The 23,751-nt window shown below is 45.2% G+C and overlaps 1 protein-coding gene across 1 annotated transcript; it reads left to right on the forward strand.

Annotated features, from left to right (window-relative positions):
• Positions 1–595: 595 nt before the first annotated feature.
• C8A (complement C8 alpha chain) lies at positions 596–22,141 on the forward strand. The gene is made up of 11 exons (XM_054638538.2): positions 596–702; positions 2,730–2,826; positions 3,764–3,908; positions 5,629–5,773; positions 7,971–8,160; positions 10,012–10,212; positions 11,500–11,740; positions 16,068–16,193; positions 16,813–16,970; positions 18,924–19,146; positions 21,990–22,141. The coding sequence occupies exons 1-11, from the start codon at positions 596–598 to the stop codon at positions 22,139–22,141; spliced, it is 1,785 nt and encodes a 594-aa protein (XP_054494513.2).
• The last annotated feature ends 1,610 nt before the right edge of the window (positions 22,142–23,751 follow it).

Below are 23,751 nucleotides of genomic sequence, written 5' to 3' on the forward strand. Positions count from 1 at the left end.
AAAACAAGGAATTTGATTTTCACATTGCAGTGGCTGTGTAGGGCCATCCAGAAGCCAGGTGATAACTCACATCAGCTTTAGAGATGGCAAACTGCCTCGTGGGGCTGGCAAGGGGAGGAAGCTGAACTGACATTTCCTTCGGGTATCTGGAAGGTACACGTTCCTCATAACACAATTTTGTGCTAATCTTCAATTTGCTGTACTGGGAAGCTTTTCCCTGGTCAGCAACCAGACACATCAAAATCACAGGGAAGTCACAGTGGGAAATAACACGAGTTTCCTCCTCCTTCAAATTAAAAGGAGGGCGCAGGCTGGGTAGGAAACACACTGCTGCAATAGGATTGATTGACTTTAATGTGGAAACAGTTGCACAGTTTAATATATTTCCTTGCCAGAAAACTGGGAATTTGTTTCCAAAAGGGCAAAGGCCTCTGGGATGTGTCCTGATTCTTTGTGATTGGATCTGCGCTGCTGTCAATGATTTACTGCAGCATTTTGGAGCCTGGTGGGCTCCATGCTCCTTCCAGAAGTCCTGAAAACTTAAAAGCTTTGGTTTGCAGCTGATCTGCAGCAAACCTTCACGTATGGCAGAGCAATGTGGTGGGGCCTGGCTCAGCTCTGTGCCTGGATCCTGTCTGTGTGCTCACTGGCTTTAACACCAGCCCAGGCGTGCAGGGAGCTCCAGGCACTGCCTTCACACAGGTAAGTCTGTTCCCTTCCCCACATTTCCATGCAGGAATTACCAGCATGCCAATCAGCCCATCAGTTTTGTCCTGACTTGAGGCATGTGCACAAAGCTACCAGGAAAAAAAAAAAAAAAAAAAAAAAAATTAAAAATTGGCAGCTGTCCAAAGCCCGAGTCAGGCATCATAATTCCCTCTTAAAGGAACTGTTTGCACAATGATTTTCCTTTTACAGATGACTATTAAGCCTTCTTAAACTTCCTTACCGAAATTACCAGGCTGGGTTTGGGCACTTGAAATGAATTCTCTATACAGGATGATTTATGAGTTAATATTTTTCATATTCTTTTGCATTCTAATTATTTTACACTCGACAACACGAAGCTAACAAGTGCATGTGAATAACCCAGTTTTCAGTCCAAGCCAGATCCTCATTCCTCAGGTTTTTTTTTTTTCCCCATGAACAATATTATTAACCTATCCAAGTGTCACTCGGGCTTTGAAGGAAAAGAATAAACAAGTTACATTTTTTCTAAAGCTACAGTGTCATGATAGGGAAATGGGTGGAGGTTTTTTTTTCTATAGCTATTAATTTCAAGCTTGTTGTAAAGGCAAATATGATTTAGGAGGATCAAAAAAAGGTATCAGTGATAATTGGAACATGGAGACAAGGGGAAGGCAGAAAGGAAAAAAACTGTGGCAGTGATACACTTAATTATGAAGGCTTATTCTGATAATCCCTTTTGAAAATGAACAAAGACAAGATTTTTGATGTTTGATGAACTTATCAAACAAGGCAGAGTAATGAAGAGGTAAATGTAAAACCCAATGGAAGGTGAGCCAATTAAGCACTTTGGGAAGTGCTGAAGGATGCAGCCCACAAAGCCTCCTGTGACAGCAAAAAAGCACCAACAGCTGCATGTCCTCCAGCCCTGGGTTTTCACCTCACACAGGATCTGCACCCACAGGCTCCCTTACTCAGCTGCTGTGGCTCTCATTTAGTAAATCTCTCTTGCCCAGCCTCTGATGAATCCCCCATGAGCTATATACCTCTGCTAATTATCAACATCTCTCTTTGGACTGCAGTCTTGTAAGCAAAACAGACTGCTCATTAGTTAATCAGCAAAATAATAATAAAAATAATAATGTTCTGACTCAGAATAAACTCTCCAAAGGTTTGAAGGCTGGCAAATGCAGGGTTGTGTTTGCATGGCAGAGATTGCTCCTCAAGACAAAGAAATGGCTCAAGCAAATGAAGGTTTTAGAGTAGAGACAGAACTAGAGATTGTAATGGCTGGGCTGGGAGGCAGGAGAAGGATTTTCTGGCTGTTGTGTAGTGATATTCAGAGTATGTGCAGAGTCTGACCCAAGAGCCACTACAATACCATACCTTTGCCCTTTTCTCCTTTCATAATATTCCTTTAGTGATTTTCTTCTCAGAATTTGTGTATTTGGCTTTAGAAATACTCAACCAACAAATTTCTTGGTCAAGGTCCTTTGTACCTTGTTCTCTCAGCACTGTTGGTGCTCTAACAATTCCCAGCCCTCCACAAAGCCCATGGAAAGCAGGATCTGATTTCACACCAGCAAAAATCCTGACCATGAGCTCACATGGGTGTAAAGAAAGTGACATCAAAACAGGGTCAGTAGTGATAAAATCCCTGCTCCTGGAGATTGTGATGTGCTTCTGAAAAGAAAGGCAAAAAATTAGCTTTTCTCTAAAACCTGTCCCTTCATGACATTGCTTCTGTCACACACATATATCTATATAATTGCAATCTACCTGTTGGAAAGGGCAAAGATGTCTTGGGAGAGCAGGAATCCCAAGACAAAATCCCCAGGCACTGCACCTGCAGGCCCTGCTCAATTCTGATAGTGAATACTTGGATGGGACATCTTGGGATGCTTCCCATTTCCTACAAACCAGTTTCCTGGTGGAAAAAAACACACACACACACACGGAGATAATTTTCCCCCTTCCAGCCTTCAGCCCCTCTCAAAACACAGCTTCAAAGACCTTAGACCACTCTTTCTTCCCCTCCCTAGAAGAAGCAGCAGAGATGTTAATTCTCCAGCTCCTGTTGACTGTCAGCTGAGCCAGTGGTCAGGATGGACTGAGTGCTTCCCTTGCCAAGAGAAAAAAGTAAGGATCCGCTGTAATGTATTCATTTATCTTCAGATGTGTCTGTGATGAGGATGTACACACATTAATTATATATATTATACATATTCATCATTCTGAAGCATCCAGTAAACTCATCCAAATATGATGGAAATGCTCCTTTGCTAGAGAGGCTCTTATTTATCCTGGTGTAAACTGGGGAATAAATTCATTGGAGGCAGCAGAACAGGAAAAGCAATATCAAGGCAAATGGTGGAAGAATCAGGCCAGAATACTTGCCCAAGACTTTCTTCCTTTTCTGTCTCAGATTTAATTAAGTATCCCCTGATTCTTAATGCAAATAATCCAGTGAAAAGAAATTAGAAGCAGCCTTCATGCATCAGCTCCTGTTCTCATATTTTTATAACGTTTCACATATGTCTTCATAGTTTGAGAATTTATTTTCACATACCTGACATAATTCTGCTTTCTACGGAGTTTATCTTGTTCCTGCCTTTTTTGTTCCTGTGCTTATAGACAGTATATTATCAGTAAATAATATGGCTTTTCTCCCTTTCTTTTTTTTTTCCCCTTCCTAGTTTAAAGAGCAGCAATTCTCATTAATAATCCATCAGAAATGTTGCAGGATCAGTGTTATAATTAGTGTCTGTGTCCATCTGAGCCTGGTGCGTTGCAGGACAAAGCATATGCAGCTGGAAAAGTGCCATATTTTTCCAAGGTATAAAACAGAGATATTTTTCAAACAGCCATTCCAGCCCCCTCTAAGTTCACATGTACGAACTCCAGGCAAATCTGAACTCCCAACCCTCTGCTGACCCTCCTGCCTCTATCACACACAAACTCTTCAAGCCACACACACGCATAAATTAGGAATACCTATTAAAATGATAGTTTTGATTGCATTCTGGCCTGTGGAGGGGTGTCTGTGAGGGACACACGTGGCTCTGTCTCTCTGCAGCACCGGTACCGGCGGCTGGAGCAGCCGGCAGAGTTCGGAGGGCAACGCTGTGCTGGGCACCTCTGGGATGAGCAGGCCTGCAGAGCTGAGACACCCTGCTCAGGGCCACCAGGGTGTGGGCAGGACTTCCAGTGTAAGGAAACAGGTGAGTGACTCAGCCACAAACCCCTGCAAGAGAGGTTTTGGTCCTGGGCTCTCGGGTTGTTGGTTGCTAATTGCTGCCCCAAGATGTCTCTGTTTCGGCCTGCGCGGCTGAAGAACGAGTCTGGACTCTTCGGTTTTCAGTCTTGAGGTTGTTTATTAATTCTTATCCATAAAATTTTCTTTCTGCCCAGCCAAGATCTGCTCAGCAAAGCAGCCACAGGCACTCTGACCACCCCCGAGGCGGTGTTGTCTTTTTATACTACAAACTACACATAACATATTTACACTTAATTCCCCATACCAATCACCTATGTTAGACAGTGAATTTCTATTCTAAACCAATCCCAAAGTGCCAGCATCACAGCAGAAGATAGAGACTAAGAAGAAGAAGAAGAAGAAGAAGAAAGGCTAGACACGCCCAAGTTCCTCCATCTTGTCCCCATTACCCCCATACCAAAAATCCTAAAATCTACATTTTCACCCTGTGATCATTTTATTTTTATACTATTCAAATCTCTGTGACTTTCAGGTCCTCATACAAAGCTGGTAACTTGCTCCAGGGGTCACAATCAAACCCACAGGTGCTCTGGGCTGTGTGCCAGGGTCTCCGAGCCCCCCGGTGGGGTCCTTGGCAACTCTGGGCACCCGGAGGGATGTGCTGAGCTCTGACACTGGGGGTATCAGTCCCCTGCCCTGGGCAGCAGGAGGGTGAACCAGTACAAGAGAAAGACCAGGGATTTTCCCCTCTTCAGTGTTTTTTCCCCCCACTTTTACAGAAATCCATCCATGCTGCACTCAGATTTGGGTAGAAAAGAAGGCTGTGTGACATGGAGAATGTGAATGTTTCAGTGGAACAAAGGGAGTAGGAATATTCTGCTCTAACTGCTGTGCTGTGTGCTCACACTCCGCTCCCACAATGCGCCACGTTCTCCCCTGCTAGAGACAGAGTTCAATCATCAATCCAACCAGCAATCTGTTGGGGTGATTTAGTTATTTTTAGCCACCTCCAGCTCTGAGGATCAGCATATAAAACGGCTGTTCTCTGAAAGTTTGACTAGCCTTGACAGGTTTTTGTTTCTACACAAATGGCTCAAACTTCCTTCCTGAGCATTTAATGAAAATTATATCAAAATTTGGAGCCACAGGCCAGCTCTGTGACCAGCCCATCAGCTGGAGCAGGTTATCATCACTCCATTATTACCCCATCATCACTGGGGTAAATTAAACAGTGCTAGTCCCCTCCTCAAGGCTTTCTCCCCGCTCCCAGAGGCAAAAGCCCTTCTATATTGCCTTTCCTGCAAATATCCATTCTTGCAATTAATTATTGCAATAAACTCCCCAAATGCCTTCTGCAATGGGAAGAGGAAACCTTGCACTTTAATAAGATGGAGTTGACTTCCTTAAGCTAAGGGGTGAAGCTATTCCTACAGCAACTTTCCAAGAGTGTGATTTTAGAAAATATAAATTCAGGGCAGTGAGGTGACCTGTCCTTGATTCCCACCTGACAGAAGCCCACGGGAGTGGCCAGCTTGGACTTTGTGCTGTGTTTAGGTCCCAGAAGCTTGGAAAAACCAATTCCCCATGGCATAACGCCGTGCTTAACATGCAGCATGACTTCTTGTGGCCTTGAGATGTGGGTGAAAAACAGCATAATCAATGCAAGCTGCCAGCCAGGATTTCTGGAGGGGGGATAAGCCACCGCCTGCATCTGTGCACTTTAGGGCGCTGCATTCAACGGCATCTCGTGTGCAACGGAGACTGGGACTGCAGAGATGGGTCTGATGAGGATAATTGTGAGGATGAAGATATTGAAAACCCTTGTGAACATCTGTTCCCAATCCCAGGGATGGAAAAAATAGTCCAAGGGTGAGTAATTAATCAATAGCTGCTCCTCTCGCAATCAAAACAGGATTATGTTTCTTATATTGCTCTTCCTTAGTAATAGCAGTGATCCAGGAATTGATAGGGGGCTGTACCCAAAGGGGAGGTGCTGTCCCATGTGACCATGGGTGGCAATGAGGGTTCATTCCATCTTTTATTTCAATCCTCAGTCTCAGATCTATTGCCTGACCACAGTACTTGTGATGCCCTTTTTATACTCCTGAAAAAATAGATCCCAGTTATCTCACAGCTTTCTCCAGTTGTTAAAGGTAAGAGACTAAAACAAACAGCAGACTTTGGAGATGCAGCACCCTGCTGGCATTCATCCTTAAGGAGATTTAGCTCCAGGATTTAGGACTTCAGAGCACAGATTCAAGGCAGAGAGCCTGAGCCCCACACAAGTATATGTAAATACTCCTACCCACAAAAAGTGTTTCCCTGCTCAGTTTCAAATTTTCAAAAAAAAATTTGATTAGGTAACACAGGCAAAAGAGAAATCCAGAATAAAATGAAAGGCAAATTGTGACTGTGACACTCCTGTTGAAAACCTTGTATTTTAACCAAGCTCAGTTTCCCTTGGAGAACATGGCCCTGTCTGTGGCAGAGGAATTGGAATGAGATGATCTCGAAGGTCCCTCCCAGCCCAAACCATTCTAGGATTTTATGAACATGGGCTGCAGGATGAGAATGGAGCCAGCCATTGTGTAACTTTCCAATCAGCTCAATCCAACACTCTCTGGAGTCCATGAGATAAATGTCTCCCTGGCCCAGGGCCTGGGAGGGTCCATCAAAAGTTTTACAAGGCATGCATTAATTACCACTGAGAACCCTGTTTAATTCTGCTCTCTGAAGTGTTTCTCCTGCAGAACACACAAAAGCAGTGGCATTTGCTATCTTAGTCCTAAAGATGGTTCCCTGTTGAGAAGAGCAGTGCTGCTGCTAGTTTGAATAAAGCTTTCACTTTGGGCCATGCAATTACATGGAATACTAAGTAATAGGAGGGATTTCAGAGGGCAGCAGCTGTGAGGGCTGGAGAGCAGGAAGAAGGAGGAATAAGGAAATAATAAGTGACAGACTTGGCAAAGCACAGGCTTCATGTCTAGGGAGGGTGTTAACTACCCTGAGAAACGGGACCATTATTAAAAAGAAAGAGATTAAATTAAGACAGAAAATAATTGCAGAGAATGCCAGGAAGCACTTTGTGACAATGAGATGCATTAGGCTCAAGAGGAACCTGGAGGAATTCCAGGACTTTGGGACTTTCATAGCTGTGCTTGCTGGGAGGGGCTGGGCAACTTCACTCATTTCTTCCATTTCTTGTGTATGAGCCCAAACTAATGCCTTGGAAATAAAATGGCTGTTTGCCTCCTGGTAGCTTTGGGAAGGAGACAGCAAGGAGATAACAAACCCAACCCAGCTTCAAGCTCTATTCCAGTTCCTCAGGAGGCCTGAGGATGGATAACCTGGTGGTGGGGGTATCAGCATCAGGAGAACCTGTGACAGAGACTGAGGCAATAAAACCAGAGTGATGGATAAATTCCTTGTGAAAAACACCCATCACTTGTTTTTAAAAGTTTAAAAATTTAATAGTAATAAAATGGTTATAAAACTAGTAATATAATTAGAGTAATAATAATTTGGACAATTTGGATTAGGACAATACGAGACAATAGAAACAAAGAGTTATGGACAGTCCAGGTACTTTTTTCTGGGCAAAATAAGCCCAAAAAAGGCCCCACATTAACAGAGGGGTAACCCTTAAAAGCAATAGCCTGTTGCATATTCATATATCTCATACATGATGCATAAATTCCATTCAAACAAAGGATTTCATCTGGTCAGTGTCAGCTTCTTCCTCTGAATCCCAACAGTGTCTTCATGGCTGAGTGAGGCAGGAAGAAGTTTGTTTCTTCTGACAAGAGAGCAATAAATTCTCTTTCTCTGAAAGATTTGGGTGTCCTGTGGCTGCTATCTGCTGCAAGTACCTCATTCCTTTCTTAAAAAAATATCCCACATACATAGTTCCTATTTTAACTACAAAAGTTACCCTTTGACTACAAAACTGCATTTACCATACTATTAAAACGTTCATACAGCCCAACTATTCAACACAACATAATACACGCAGCAAATATCTGCGTAGAGCCATATAATATGCACTTTTCCCATTCCTCTCTCCAAGGTACAACATCCTGACAGAGGAAGGGAGGCAGAACGTTTATGACCCGGGGTATTTTGGAGGGTTCTGTGAGTATGTGTACAACGGGGAGTGGCGGGAGCTGCGCTACGACGCCGCCTGCGAGCGCCTGTACTACGGCGAGGATGAGAAGTATTTCCGCAAGCCCTACAACCTCCACTTCTACCAGTTCCTGGTGAGTGCTGCAAGAGGGCAAATTTAGCAGCAATTCCTCAGCAAAACAGCCAAACTTCCTTTCAGGACTTCTGCTGGTCAGAGCGACCCCAAGATGTGTTAAAAAGTCTCTTTTCCCAGCCTGGCGGTCGAAGGAGTCAGAATTCTTCTATTCTTGTTCTCAAGGTTGTTTATTGTTTCTTATCTATAAAATTCTTCCTCTGGGCTGACAAAGTCCGTTCAGCAGGACAGACAGAGGCACTCTGGTGTTATCTTTTATACTACAAACTACATGTACATTATTTACCATAATTTCCCAATACCTATCACCTATGTTAGACAGCGGGTTTCCATTCTAAACCAATCCAAAAGTGCCATCATCACAGCAGAAGATGAAGGCCAAGAAGAAGAAGGAGAAAGGACTGGACACACCCAGATTCCTCCATCTTGCCTCCTGAACCCCCGTTCTAAAAACCCCAAAATTCTACATTTTCACCCTGTGATAAATTAACTATCATTCTACTTAAACTTTCTTGACTTGTAATTCTTCATATCAAGGCTGGTAATTTTTTTCATGGGTCAAGATCAAAGGCACAGGGGTCTTGGGCTCTGTGCCAAGGTCTCTGAGCCCCTTGGCAGGGTCTCAACTCCTCCAGGGCAGCCAGAGGAATTTCCTGGGTTCCAACAACTTCCCACAAAGATATGAGGTACATTCTATCTCTAGTTGTCTTTAAGGTACCCCAGCAGGCACTCAATGTGTAAATGTTGATTTATGGTGCCTCAAGGAATGCATATGCTGTATCACCCAGGCATCCCCACTGCTTCCTCTGGCCCAGGCAGAGCCAAGTGAGAGGTGTTTTCTCTAAATTCTGCTATTAATGAGCTGTAGAGCTTGCAGGAGCCTTTTGCCTCTCGAGGGACTGAGCTGGCCATGTGTAAAATGGTAACAACGCAGCTGGTTCAATCTTTGAAGGCATTTTAAGTCTACAAGGGGCATTAATCTGAATTCTGAGTGAGACAGGCATCCTGCAACCCATCACCAGGGATCACAACACCTCCAGTCCATAAGGTCATGTCTGATGGTGGACAGTGATTCAAGCAGAGAAAGGATTCAGTTTGGGTCTCCCACATCCTAAGTGGGTGCCTTGGCCACACTGTTAAACATTAATCGTGTTTTCTGACATGAATGAATGAAAACACATTATTCCTGGGAAATATTACTCAATGCAAGTAGCTTTCATGCCCTCCCAGCAGGCAGAGTCCCTCAGTCCCCAGTTTGAGCACTGGGGCTGGCTTTTTACAGAGCTGGCAAATGACAGAGCTCAGACTCAGCAGAGCTGCTCGATTCCACGTGCCGGCAAAGTAGAGCTGTCAAGGAAAAGGTCACTTCTCTAAAACACAGGCAAAACAATGTTTGTTTTCTAGCCTTGCCATTGTAAATAGATGTTGAATTTTTCTTTTCCTAAATAAATTCATCCAGAAGCAGGCTGGAGAGTAAAAAAAAAAAAAAATTCAGTCCAAATCATTAGGATTTGGCAGAGCTGTAAGGAACTGGAAGGAAGGTTTTTATAATGAGAAGTGTCAGGCTGTCTTAATAGCTACCATTACCAGCTCTGGCTTTGAGTGGCTAAACACAGACCTTTCCCCTGCTTGGAGATGGAAGAAGCAAAATGCTTGGCTTTATCCACATTTCTCACATATTTCCAAATGAAATGGCACAGGACTTAATTCCTTATTCCACACTCACTGAAGTCAGTGCTGGTGCTGACTTCAGGAGCATCATGGGCTTTTAACAGTGGTATTCCTTCAAGAAATAGAGATTAAAAAGGAAGGGAAGCCCCTGAAAAATTAATGTCTGCTCCTTTCATTTTAGGCTCATGCTGATTCTGGGTTTTCTTTTGAGTTTTACGAGGATTCAAAGGACCTGCTTGATGCCCTTAAAAGTGATAAATCCAGATCAACAGGCTTCACCATTGGAATTGGGCCTGGAGGTTTACATGTCATGCTAAACCTGGGCCTCACTTTATCAGGTGGCAAAGGATCCCTGAAGAATTTCACACAATATGATGCAAAGGTAAAAAAAAAGATCCAAGCAAATCAGTGATGCATCTGCTCCAGTTGCATCATCTGTGCATCGCATGGTCTGGCTGTAACTTATGTCAGTTTATTCTCTCAATTGCATTTTTTAACACAGGGTAATTGTACCTTAATTTGTTCATGTAATTGCAAATGTATGATCGTTAGGAATCCTGTTTGCTGTTCTTGGTATGTTTCAGCAAACAGGGAGTGGGAATAAAATTGAATTACGGAGTGCCACGGCACATGTCATCTCACCCCATCCTGTTTCATGGCTACACTGAGCACATAAATAAAAAAATGCTTGAAAGTGACAATGAGGGAGGAGGGAATATCAAGATGCTGATCAAAACAATTATCCTCAAGGAATGATCTCTAGTAGCAAATATATCTTGCTCAAATTAATACGAGCTGCCTCGTGACGGGGAAATGGGCTACTTTTAACAGGAGGTTAAAATACCACGCTGAAAAAAATAGCACCTGATAATAGGGTGTACTTCTCACAGAGGGCTTGCATCATGGACTGGCAGTGATGACCTCTTTCCAATCTAATAACATGAGTGCTGGTATTTCCCACATTTACCGTGCCCCATCTCCACTTCTCTCCGGGCTGCTGACAGAAAACAATAAAGAAGAATTACTTTGATGGTGTTCCGAGTTAAAATGCCCTTAAAAGCTGTTTGAAATGAGTACCATTATAGTATTTACTGTGCCCTTGTCCAGACTCACATGATGTTTGCAGCTAAATGATGATTAGTTATTGGAGGAATCATTTAAAGGGCTGCTCGTGTTGCAGGGGAGACTTGTGCAAAGCGATGGCAAATACAGAGCTGGAGCCTTGGAGCTGGTGGTATATCCAGGAAATTCTCCCTCCATCAGCATCTTTCTGGCCAAGGAATCTCCCCTCTGCTGGGCTGGGCTTGACCCTTATTCTTTGCTATTCATTGAGTTTGTGAAAAAAGCAAGAAGGGAATAAACAGTATGGAAAGGAAACTGGAAAAAAAATTTGCAGAAACGGAGAATGGAGGGGAATCATGTGGAGCCCAACTCTGATCATATTCACACATCAATAAAACCCCTATAGTATCCAACCCCCCCAAGGCCCTCCACCTCCACAGCAAATCAGACTTTAAGAAAAGAATTACCATTATTTCATTTAAATCAGGCTTGTTTTCATGCGCGCACTGACAGCCAGAGACTCAGGCTTTCCCCTGCAAGCCTAAAGCCTAGAAATTCATGTGTTTAAATTCATGTTGGCTGCAGCTCCTCTCTCCTTTTCCTGCAGAATGTTGGGTTCATTAGAGCTGTGACCAAGGTGCAGACAGCCCGCTTCAAGATGAGGAGGGACAACGTTGTTTTGGATGAAGATATGCTGCTCTCCCTGCAGGAGCTGCCAGACACCTACAACTATGGCATGTATGCCAAATTCATCAACGACTACGGCACCCACTTCATGACATCTGGCACCATGGGGGGGGTCTTTGAGTACATCCTTGTCATCAATAAGGAGGAGATGAGAAGAAAAGGTGAGAACATCAAAATATATCCTCTGTTCTCAGCTTTCTGCTTTAAACCTGGCATTTCCAGCCTGGTGGCACTACTGGCCACGGGGCTTGGGATTAGCTTGAGTGTCACCAAATGTGGTTCCTGCTCTGATTTCAGAAGTACCTGGGTGAGGGTTTGGTTATTAAGGAAGGAAACTGAGCATCATTTTCTTCATTCCTTGCTAATCTTCTCCTATTTCTTGTCATCTTTGTTCACCATGAAAGCTTGAAGGCTGCAGAGCCACCCAGAGCTCAGCAAATCAGCCCTCTCACATTTCAGCCTGTTTGCAGTGAGGGCCACAATTTTCTGTAAATGGAAATATTGCACTGCACTCAGCAATAGCTCTGCCACTTCACTCTGCTTAGTGTCACATCTGGAGATTAACAGACCCCTGTTAGCTCCAGTTCTCAACAAATTGGAGTGTATGAGGCTGGAGGGCCCTACCTCTAAATCTCAGTTAGATAAAACACCCACTGCAGACACCGAGAGCCTGAGAATTGCCATTGCTAGCAAGTCAAAAATGTAACATTTTTCCTAATCAAAAACATGGGATATAGAACAATAATATGGCTCAATAACCAGGTTGTCAACTTTTGTAAAGGTGTCAACAATGCAATAAATCCCATTTTCACCAAGGGCCATCACTCTGCTGTGCTGGGGGTACCACTGCCTTGGTAACTCCAGGCCAGACACTGATGAAGAAGGAAATTGTAAGCTTGGACAACAGCTGCAAATTGCTGTAATTTCAGTAATTTCAATAATTTTCATGGTTCTGCCCCAGATTCTGCCTCTGGTCTGAAATGGTTGGGTCCCATCAGCATTAGGATAACTATGCATTCCACATTGCACATTAACCATGCCAAATTTTCCACAAGAAATTACTGATTGAGAGAATTTTCGTCAAGTTCCTGAACCTCCAATGTTTGGAAACATGATGCCTCTTCAAATTACTCCTTCACTTTGAAGGGTGAGTGATATAGAAGTGAACAAGGTCTTGGCAAGCAAGTCTTCAGGAAGCAGACTGCCAATTTCAGAGGAAGAATTAATCAAGAGCATGCGGAGGGAGGCTATTATTTCGCTTTATCTTGTGCTTGCTGTGTATGTAAGGAGATTTACTGCTACGAGATGCCTTATCTTAGGAAAGAAGGATACTGAAGTCCAGCAAAAGACAAAAATGCACCCCGGTAGAGATGTAATTTTCATTCTAATGCAGCACCATTCTGTAATTTTCATCTAATCCAGCCTCTGCCAGAAAGTCCAGCCTCACAAAGCCAGCAGTGCTCTGTGTCACACAGTGCTGACCCAGAAGGACCCACCTGCAGTGTCTGATATGCCACTGTCTGAAAGCATTTAGCAAAAAACCCTCTGATTTCTCTAATGTTGATCACAGCCATGCTTGGAGGCTGTGTTTGCAAGAGGATTATCCTCCTTCCCTGAGGAATGGTTAGGATCAGGATACAAGTGCTCAAGTCTTAAAATCAGAGCTTCCTAAGACGAGTCCGAAGCTCTGCAGATGCATCACTGAGCTCCCACAGGGCTGCTTTAGGTCAACCACTGCATCCTCAGGGCCCACCCAGCCCACCAGGCTGCTTGCTAAATGCTCTGGAACACAGAATATTCATTTTCTTATAGACCAGTGACCAAAGCACAAACTCAGGAAAAAGATCCCTTGGCTGAGTCCTTCCTAAATGAGACACAGCTTAGGTGGTCACTGAGCATCTGGCTCGGACTTTGAGCATTCAGGAAACCTGAATTTTGAAAATGAAATCACCTCCTGTGTTTAGGTATCCACAGCTCACTGCAGGGCTCAGGGCTGCAGTTTTGCTGCCAGACCCATTCCCAGCTTTCAGGCTGCTAGGGCTTATATGGATGTGGTCATGAGTGAAATAAATACGTATGTCAGAGCGAGGTCCCTCGTTGCTCTGCCATCAATATTTTTCATTACTTGTTTTTAAAATAGATTGTTATGGTTCTATTATTTAGCAGAAAACAGTATAATGTGTTCACCCATTACAAGAACATTTATGGGAGGAACATTATGCGTGGAGTAAATTAGAAAGAGTCTTCATATATTCTGATTAATTCAAAATGCAGCAGTAAATCTTATCACTCGAGCACATTTAACTATCGCAAATTATATCATATAAAACAAAAAAAAAAACCCTATCAGGGCTCCCCCCTCAAGCACTAATATTTACTGAGGCCACCCTTTTGCAGTGATAACCACTTTTCATTTATCAAGACCCGATCTTGCCACGACCAATGGCGAATGGTATCGACAGCCCCTCGCTGAACATAATTACTCAACAGGAACCATGGCAAATCAATTAATCAGGGTGTTCCTCAAGTTTAATTTTATGGCACTCCAGCACCAAGATAAGCAATCACGCATGCTGCTTTGGGTGAGTGAACTTTACCCACTGTGTTTACAACTGTTGAACAGTTTAGTACAAGTAATTGAGTGCTACACGTTTAATCTTTCTCAAGGGCCCAGTTTTGCAGTGGGATGCAGTTCCCAGCTCAGGTCTGGAGTGCGTTTCAGCTCTCACCAGTTTGAAGCCCCTTTCTCAGGATGCTGAGTTCCTGAGCAGGGTTTGGATACACCAAGCCAAGGAGCAGATCTGTGTCCCAGTGAGCCTCTCCTGTAGGGTGGGCAGAAGGGAACAAGCTTGCAGGTGGCATCCCAGGGGGACCTGGGCAAGCTCTGGGCCCTTGGGAACCTCATGAGGTCCAGCAAGGCCACGTGCAGGCAGTGGAAGGGGATTCTGCCCCTCTGGTGAGGCCCCACGAGCAGTGTTGCATCCAGCTCTGGGTGCCCAGCACAGCAAGACATGGAACTGGTGGGACAAACCCAGAGGAGGCCACAAAGCTGATTAGAGGAGTGAAGAACCTCTCCTATGAGAAAAGGCTGAGGGAATTTATGTTTTTCAGCCTGGATTTTTCTTATCCAGTCTTCAGTGAGACCTCATTGCAACCTTCCAGTGCTTAAAAGACATTATAAAGACAGGTTTTAATCAGGGCCTGTCGTGACAGGACAAGGGGTGATGGTTTTCAACTAAAAGAGGGCCAATGTAGATTAAAGAAGCCACGTTTTACAATGAGTTTGGTGAAACACTGTTGCCTGGAGAGGTGGTGGGTGTCCCATCCCTGGACACATTCAAGGCCAGGTTGGATGGGGCTCTGAACAAACTTGTGTAGCTGAAGATGTCCCTGAGTCCATGAGGGAGAGAGGCTGGACCAGATGGGCCTTCAAGGTGCCTTTTAACTCACACCACTCCATAACCCCACAAAACCAGAGCCATGAGTGTCTGGGCAATATTTTAAACACAAGCAAGGCAAGGCCCTGCTCCCCAGTGCTGAGGGGAGGCTGTTCAGCAGACAGTGCTCCAGGGTGGCACCTGGACAGAGGTTTAAACCTCAGACCATCAAACCACAACACACAAACCCCACTGACCTCTGTGCCTCCTTTCAAACCAGCCTTCTTTGGAAAACACTTTAAGGTCCTCTTGACAAAAAAAGAGCAATATGAAAGTTTCCTGTTACTTACAATACCTGCATTTACTGAAATCAATGGACTTGGAACTACTAGAGGACGGCCTTATATTTGCAGCACACTGAAGTGCTTGCATAAAACCAGGCTGTATGAAATATGCACATTGCTTACCTTGGTGAAACCACCTCATTAGTTCCCTTCTCCCCTCTGCAGTTGCTTCATGGCTCTCCAGTTACATATTTTCATGATGTATGTGGTGGTGGTGCTGGCAGCAGCAGGCAGGAAAGCTCTGGCAGCTCTCAGCACACACACCTTTCCTAAGGTACTCCTTAAGGTGCTGCTTAACCCATTAATGATCAGATTCCTAAACTGATCTGATTTTTAACCAGTAATGATCTGATTCCCAAATCAGACCACCTAATAATCTGGTTTCCTAAATTCAGGTCCCGAATTTAGGAAAATTAGTGAGGATCTAATGATTTCAGCTGCTGTTCCTGGCTTTATTTATGAGTTAGTCTGTGAGAAAATCAAAGTTTGTTGTTAAATATATAGATCAAACAGTGCCTGAAGCCTTAAGATTTTTACTTTCTTCTAATATTTTCTAAGGAAACAATTTTTTACACCTAATATATGATAGGCCAAATATACCCCAATAAAATATTGGGGTTTTCCACTGTCCTCTGCCCAAAATAGCTTTTGACTTCAAAATACAAGCCATGAAAGTAACTGAATCTTTTCTTCAATGATAGAAAAGAGAAGCAGGAAAATGGACACCACGAGTCACTGAACTTACCTCTCTGTTTTCTGGTTTGCAGCCACCAGCATGGAGGAGATAAGTGCCTGTGTTGGGCTGTCCCTTGGCCTTACAGTCAGCAAGAGGCTGGATCTGGGTGTAAGCCTGACACACTCTAAATGCAAACAGAAAGGACTCCTGAATACTGGTACAGCAGCAGGGCTGGGGTCTCCTCAGGCTCCTTGGGCCACTTGTTTGGGTCACTTGGGCACAGAGATTCATGCGGGGTCACACAAGGTGTGAGGATGGGAGCTCTGGTGCCATCCCCCAGGCAAGGTGGGACCACAGAAACCTTGGGTTCACATCTCCAGGAGTACTGATGCCTCTTAAAAGAGCAGGAATTAATGTAGCAATATATCTGGATCAGAAACAGAGGCTGTGGGGTGGCTAGGAGGCTGCAGTTCACAGCAATGACAGACTGAGTCAAAATTGACTCTAAAAAGTACTCGAAGAGCGTAGCAACCCCCAGATTTCTACATTTCCTAATGAGCTATAGACAGTGTGACCTATTGCCCATGTCCTACCCAGAAACCAAGGCTGGAGGAGCGCAGGCTCCTCAGGTGTTATCAGCTTAGAGGATTTGGGATGCTCAAGTTGTCAGCCTGTGATGAGGTGGCAGGGCTCACCCCACAAGCAGGGAGCACTGAGCTCCCATCGATCCCGGGAGGCAGCCCCTGACAGCACAATTGATCTCCCCTCCACCGAGCAGAGTCTGCAGCCTGTGTGGAACAGCAGCTGAATATTACCTGTGCAATTCTACTCTGCAGATGCTGAGAGCCACAGTGCAGTTGTGGAAGATATTATTCCCCGGATTAGAGGGGGAGACACCAGTTCCAGTGGAGGGCTCCTGAAGAGTTGGGATGGCAATATGTACCGTCACTGGGGCAGGTCATTAAAATATAATCCTGCTGTTATTGATTTCCAGGTAAGGCTTTTCTGCAGTTGAAGAAACTCTGCTGCTCTAAGGAATGAAAGTGTAGTAGAGCAGATCATTTTGTATTTTTATTGTGATCCCATCACAGAACAAGATTAAATGTAATGGGCCACTGATCTGGTAACCTCTTATTCATTTCACAATGGGGAGTACATCTCCCACTGACTGCATCCACAGGGAGACAGACAAGGAGCTTAATGCTGGATTAGTGCCAGGTTAAGTTTCTGATGTGTTCCCCAACAGCTTTACAATGAATTGAAGCTGTATTCATCTCTAGTATTCTCCCTGATGCTGTCCACCCTCCTGTATAAGCAGGGGGCTCACAGGGGGCTGGGGAAGGTGTTTTGTTACCCAGCTGCAAAGACAGCCCCCCTCCAAGAGTTCTCTGAGCAGAGAGCTCCTGGCCACTTTGTCAGGAGGGTCCTGTCTTTCTCCACACTCTAAAAAGAAGGTCTGTGGCCATAAAAATCAGCGAGGCTCTATTCTCCCTTTTGTTTCACTGGGTGCCCCATAAAATGGGAAGATCAGTGAAACATCTTATAGGGCTTCTGAGGGGGAGGAGATGAGTGCAAGGAGAGGGGATAAAAGGGACAGAAAAGAGTGATCCTACAAACAAATAATCCAGAGTTGAGCTGGCAGAGGCACGAGGGGGTGGCCACAACTCCTCAGCTGTGGAGTGTGGGGGAAGGATCTCTGTCATGGCAGGGACATGCTGCCATTTCTATCCCTCTTGTCTTCATTTGAAAGCAGGTCTGAAAGCTCTGACAGAGAGTGGGAGAAGGGAAAATGGATTTGGGAATTATCTGTGTTATTGGCAGGGCAAGAAGGAATGTGCAAACCTTCCTGGGCAGCAGCTGGTGGCAGAAAGATCTGATAACACAGAAGTGCTTTCAGTTCCAGCTGCAGGTTATTCACCTTTTTGCACAAGGTCCCATTAATTCTGGGCAAGATTTCTTGCAGTTTTCCAGTAAACCATGCACTGACCTTTCTATTTTCCAGTAAACCATGCACTGACCCCTCCCGAGCTCCCTGCAACCAGAGGGGCCACTTCAGCAGCTCTTATCTGCAGTCCCCTCAGTTTGTCAAACAGGCTTGTGCAAATTTGCCTAAGAGCTCTTCCCAAAGCCCAGCTGATCCTGATCCTACCCACAATCACCCTCACAGTGCCTTGCACAGTGAGCTGACACCCAGCTCTTCCCTGGAACATATTCCTGGCCTGGACAAGGGAGCGTTTGCCCAGGAGCATCGATGGACAAATGTAAATAAGTGTCCTCACACAGTCCCAAGTTTTTAGCTTTAATACTCATTGAATATTAATATTCAGTTGGGCAAGTTATAATTGCTGCCCAGACTGGACTGTTTTTGCTGACTGGCATATAGGAGCTGGATCTTGCTGCTGGAAAATATGATGAGTGAGTTACATTCCCAAAGCTGTAGATGACAGTATTATTTCACAACATCAAAGGGCAAAAGATATATAGGCAAAATTCCTCATTCTCAGCATTTACTGGATATTTCACAATCTGGCCACTGCAAGGGATAGGATGGCAATAAATTTTGATGATACCCTCTGTCCAAAGCTCTTACCAAAACATTTTCTTCAAAAAGGCAAAAGGCATGCAAGAATCCCAGGGACTGTGACAGCACTAAGAAATCAGTCCAAAAAATGGGCTTACTGGGGTGTTTTAATTTATCAATCCAATCCCTACTGAAACTCCAAAGCATGTCCAGAAAAGCCAATCCCACACAAACCCCCAAGATGAGGAAGGTTTTGGAACGGTGGCTCCTCACTGGGGCAGCACCACATTTGCATGATGCACATGCAGCTGTCAAGGAAGACAAATGAGTTTTTCCCCGAGTCCTGAATTTATCCAGCAATGTCACAGCATCCCAGTCGATGCCCAGCTGAAATTGTTCCCATGCCATCCATCTCCATCCCTGCAGCTGCAGCCCATCCACGAAATCCTGCGCAGGAGCAGCCTCGGCCACATGAGGAGCAAAGAGCAGCACCTGAGGAGGGCTCTGGGTGAGTTCCTGCTGGAATTCAGCCCCTGTCGCTGCAGCCCCTGCCACAACAACGGGGAGCCCGTGCTGCTGGGGGACAGCTGCTCCTGCCACTGCCGCCCTGGCCACCGAGGAGCCGCCTGCCAGCACACCCAGCGCCCAGGTGAGAGCCCACAGGGGAGGATTTCCCTCTCCGCGTGGCTAAACCAACAGCTCCTGGCATCCACACATCAATCCCTTCTGTGTTTTGTGGCTGCCTTATCTCGGGTTGTTGGTTGTTAATTGCAGCCCTGAGATGTGCAGGGTGTCTCTGTTTTGGCCCACGTGTCTGAAGAACGAGTCAAAGCTCTTCGGTTTTCAGTCTTGAGGTTGTTTATTAATTCTTATCTATAAAATTTTCTTTCTGCCCAGCCCAGATCTGCTCAGCAGGGCAGCCACAGGCACTCTGACCACCCCTGAGGCGGTGTTGTCTTTTTATACTACAAACTACGTGTAACATATTTACACTTAATTCCCAATACCTATCACCTATGTTAGACAGTGAATTTCTACTCTAAACCAATCCCAAATTGCCAACATCACAGCAGAAAGTGGAGAAGAAGAAGAAGAAAGGCTAGACATGCCCAAGTTCCTCCATCTTGTCCCCATAACCCCCATACCAAAAATCCTAAAATCTACATTTTCACCCTGTGATAACTTTATTATTATACTATTGAAACTTCTGTGAGTTTCAGGTCCTCATACAAAGCTGGTAACTTGCTCCAGGGGTCACAATCAAACCCACAGGTGCTCTGGGCTGTGTGCCAGGGTCTCTGAGCCCCCTGGTGGGGTCCTTGGCAACTCTGGACACCCGGAGGGGTGTGCTGAGTTCTGACAGGTTATGCTGAACAGCCCCTGAGCTGAGCAGCTCAGGGGATGGGGGAATGGGTTTAAATTGAAAAAGAGCAGAGTTAGGTTGGATATGAAGAAGAAGAAGATCTTCCCTGGCATAGGTTGTCCCATCGCAGGCAGTGTCCAAGGTGAGGTTGGACAGGGCTTGGAGCAGCCTGGGACAGTGGAAGGTGTCCCTGCCCATGGCAGAGGAGTTGGAATGAGATGTTCCTATCCGATCCAAACCATTCTGAAATTTGTTATTACCATAAATAGAAATAGTAATAATAAATTTAATTGCTGGATTGAATCCAGGAAATCTTCTGGAGGCCTTGTGGCATCCCACTAAGGATGGCTGCTCCAAGGGAGAGAGCACAAACCTCAGCAGGCAGGGAGGGGAGGGAAGGGGAAAGGCTCAGGTCAAGCAACTCCTCACACAACTTGCCACCAAAAAAGCCATTTTAGTAAAAAATTGCTACGTTGCCAGATTTCCCACCCCCTCCTGGGTTGCATTTTGACTAGGGTGTCTATTTTGAGGTGAAAAAATATGTTTTTCCAAAGTGACAGGCTTATATTTATGTTTTCTTTGCCACTTTCTATACTATCCTAAAAAGTTAAGCGGGTAGCAAAAAAAGCTGGGGTCGGAACAGCCTCTTTCATTTCCAAAAAAAGTTGCAGCTCTCTTTGGATATTTTTGTCCTGATTCATGATGACAAAAAAAGAAAAAAAAATCTAAATCTCAGCACATTAAGCTGGCAGAAAAATCCATCTTCAGAGCAGTTCCACCAGGCAGAGCTCCAGACCTTCAGCCGTGGGCTCATCACTGGGGTCTCACCAGTGGGAAATCAAAACTGTAATGAGACAAGGAGTTGGGGCAGAACTGGAGAGATGGTTTGTGAGGCTGAATGCCAAAGCTTTGCTTCAATGACTGCAAAGTGTTTTTTTTTTTAAAAGCTCAGGTTCTTTAAGTTGTCTCCAAATCTCAGGAATTTGCTTGGGAAGCCCAGGACCTGCCACCAATGCAGAGCACTGGACCAGCCAGCCTTGTGCTCCTTGATTTTAGCAACAGTGGGGACAGGCACACTTCTAAACTCCTGGAGAATTTTTAATTTCAAATTTTCAGTTGCAAAACTAATTCAAGACCAAACTAATTTTGTTTTTTAAAAGCACGATGTTCCAGCAGATGGAAAACGCAGCTTCCCAGCCAGCACTAAGTAAGAGCACACACATCCATTTGCACTGTCTGGATTAATAAAGTGCCCAGGCCAGGCATGAAGGCCAGATGAGTAAATAAAAAACGACAGTAAATGACAGGCATCAAGCATTCCCATCATTCAGGAGCACCACCATAATCCATAGTATCGACCACTCCTGACAACTCAGTCTGTACTGTAATGAAAAAGCTTTGAAATGACCCATCTCCAAAGGGACTTTCCACAACATCCCCACAGCTTTAGGGGACTTCTGTCACTCTGCCTTGGTCAGAGGCAAGAAGCTGATGCTGAGAGAGTTGTGAGCTGCACTTTGGGAAAGGAAAACCAGAGGGTTTCAGATGAGATGGACAAGAAAGTGCTGTTGGTGTTTGGTGTGGTGGTGTTCACAGGGGTCCCAGGGCGAGGGAAGAGATGAGAATGTTGACTCCATGTTTCAGAAGGCTTGACTTATTATTTTAAGATATGTATTATATTAAAACTATACTAAAAGAATAGAAGAAAGGATTTCATCAGAAGGCTAGCTAAAATAGAAAAGGAATGGAAATGATAACAGAAGCTTGTGTCTGGGACAGAGAGTCTGAGCCAGCTGACTGTGATTGGCCATTAATTAGAAACAACCACATGAGACCAATCACAGATGCACCTGTTGCATTCCACAGCAGCAGATAACCATTGTTTACATTTTGTTTCTGAGGCCTCTCAGCTTCTCAGGAGGAAAAATCCTAAGGAAAGGATTTTTCAGAAAATATCATGGCTACAGTTTGGGGTGATGCTGATTCATCTCCCCTGGCTTCAAGGTGCCTTGATCTCAACAGCCCGGGCCTGGCTGGCATAGAGCAGAGAGTCCATATCTAGAGAAGCTTCAGGCAGACCTGAAATCCCTTTTTTTGTTTGTTTTTCCCTTTCTCTCGGTGTGTCCCAGGCGGTGAGACGGACGGGCGCTGGAGCTGCTGGTCGGGCTGGTCCCCGTGCCAGGCGGGGACGGCGCGGCGCAGCCGGCACTGCTCCAACCCTGCCCCGCAGCACGGCGGGCAGCCCTGCGCTGGCAGAGACCTCCAGAGCAGAGCCTGCTGAAAGCACAAGGTGCCTGGCACGGGGTGCTTTGGAACCTGGGCTGGGCTGGAAATACTCAGGGCGTGTGATGGAATTAAGCCCTGGAAGGAATCATTGACCGGTGATGTGTTTCTGCGTCTGCTGGATTCGCCGTGTGAAACCTGACCTGCTCCTGTGGTTTTGCCCCACCAGATGTGATGGTTTTGCCCCACCAGATGTGATGGTTTTGCCCCACCAGTGCCCAGCACCACTTGCTGCAGCACAGGAGATGGCAGAGAACCCACCCAAAGGAGGTGGAGCTGCTGGGTGACCACGGGGCAACAGCATGTCATGAAATAAATCCACAGCGAGTGTTTACACAACTGAGCTTGACTCCCAGGGAGTTTATGTATTTTCTTTGGGAAACACAGGAAGAGCTCACCATCTATGCAGTTGGTATTGACATATGTACCATGAAACTTTTGTAAGTTGGCACTGTCAGATCTGTAAGTCCAGCATATTGGCCAGGGCTGCCTTTGCAGCAAAGCCATATGCTGCTCTGCATGGAGAGGGATTCAGCCTAAAGATGCTGAAGCATCCTTGCAGAATGCAGGCCCAAGCTGATGAGGAATTTTAAACAAATAAATAAATAAAGCAATAAATAGAGATGCTCGAAGGCAACCGTTGGGCAGAGGATGTTCCCACACAAGCAAAGGCTTTTCCTCTGTAAGATCAGTGATGAATTGACTATTAGCACGCAGGCATTTTATCTCCCAGGCACACAGAGCCTGAGAAGATGCTAACAGGCTGCTTGATTTAAGGGGCTTTTTTGAATGTGAGACGTAAATCTCAGCACAAGAATGCACACAGTATTGAACTGTGTCCAGAGAGCAGGGCGAGAGCCTGCAGCTCCCTGTTCTTAATGAACTGCCACAAAAACCTGGGATGGACGGGAGGCCAATGGCACTTCATTTTACTGAGCTTTTCATTGCAGGGGGAGAAGGGGGGGGAGAAAAGCCCTGAGAAGGAATCAGGCATTATGAACAACAACAGCACCAAAACCTCAAAGCACAAAGCAGCCCTTCTGTAGGCATGTGAATGGAGAGAGGGAGCAGAAAGGAATGGTGGTTTAGTGAAAGAAATTGCTCAGGTGCTTGGAAATGCTTGTTTTTCAACTGTGTGTCAGTGGGGATTTACAGGCTGACACTCAGCTGATGTAAATCAGTGTTGCCCCTTCACTGCAGCTGATTTATGGCACCTGAAGACCTGGCCCCATATTTTCTTTTGTGGGCATGCTTGCCAAAGGCCAATTTTTTCACCGCTTGGTTTTTTTTTGCTTGTAAATGAAACTAGGGGCTGAAAACAACAAAACCATGCTGTCTCAACCTCTGAGATGGATTGTTCTGTGGAAAAATCCCTTTGCTGGGGGGCAAAGCTGTGGCCTTTTGGGCCAACCTTGCTATTCCAGGTGAAGGAGCTGTTCACCCAGAGGGGAATTTGCTCCCAAGGGCTTGAATTTGGTGTCTCCTGCATTAGGAAATGCCGCAGCATGAAGCACCCATGGATCAGTGTGACTTGGGCATCCAAAGAAATGGGAAATGTAGGATCACAACAGGTGATTTAACGAATTTTCTTTGGCATTGGGCTGCCTG

Source organism: Agelaius phoeniceus, chromosome 8, assembly GCF_051311805.1.
Source record: "Agelaius phoeniceus isolate bAgePho1 chromosome 8, bAgePho1.hap1, whole genome shotgun sequence".
Classification (NCBI taxonomy): Eukaryota; Metazoa; Chordata; class Aves; order Passeriformes; family Icteridae; genus Agelaius; species Agelaius phoeniceus.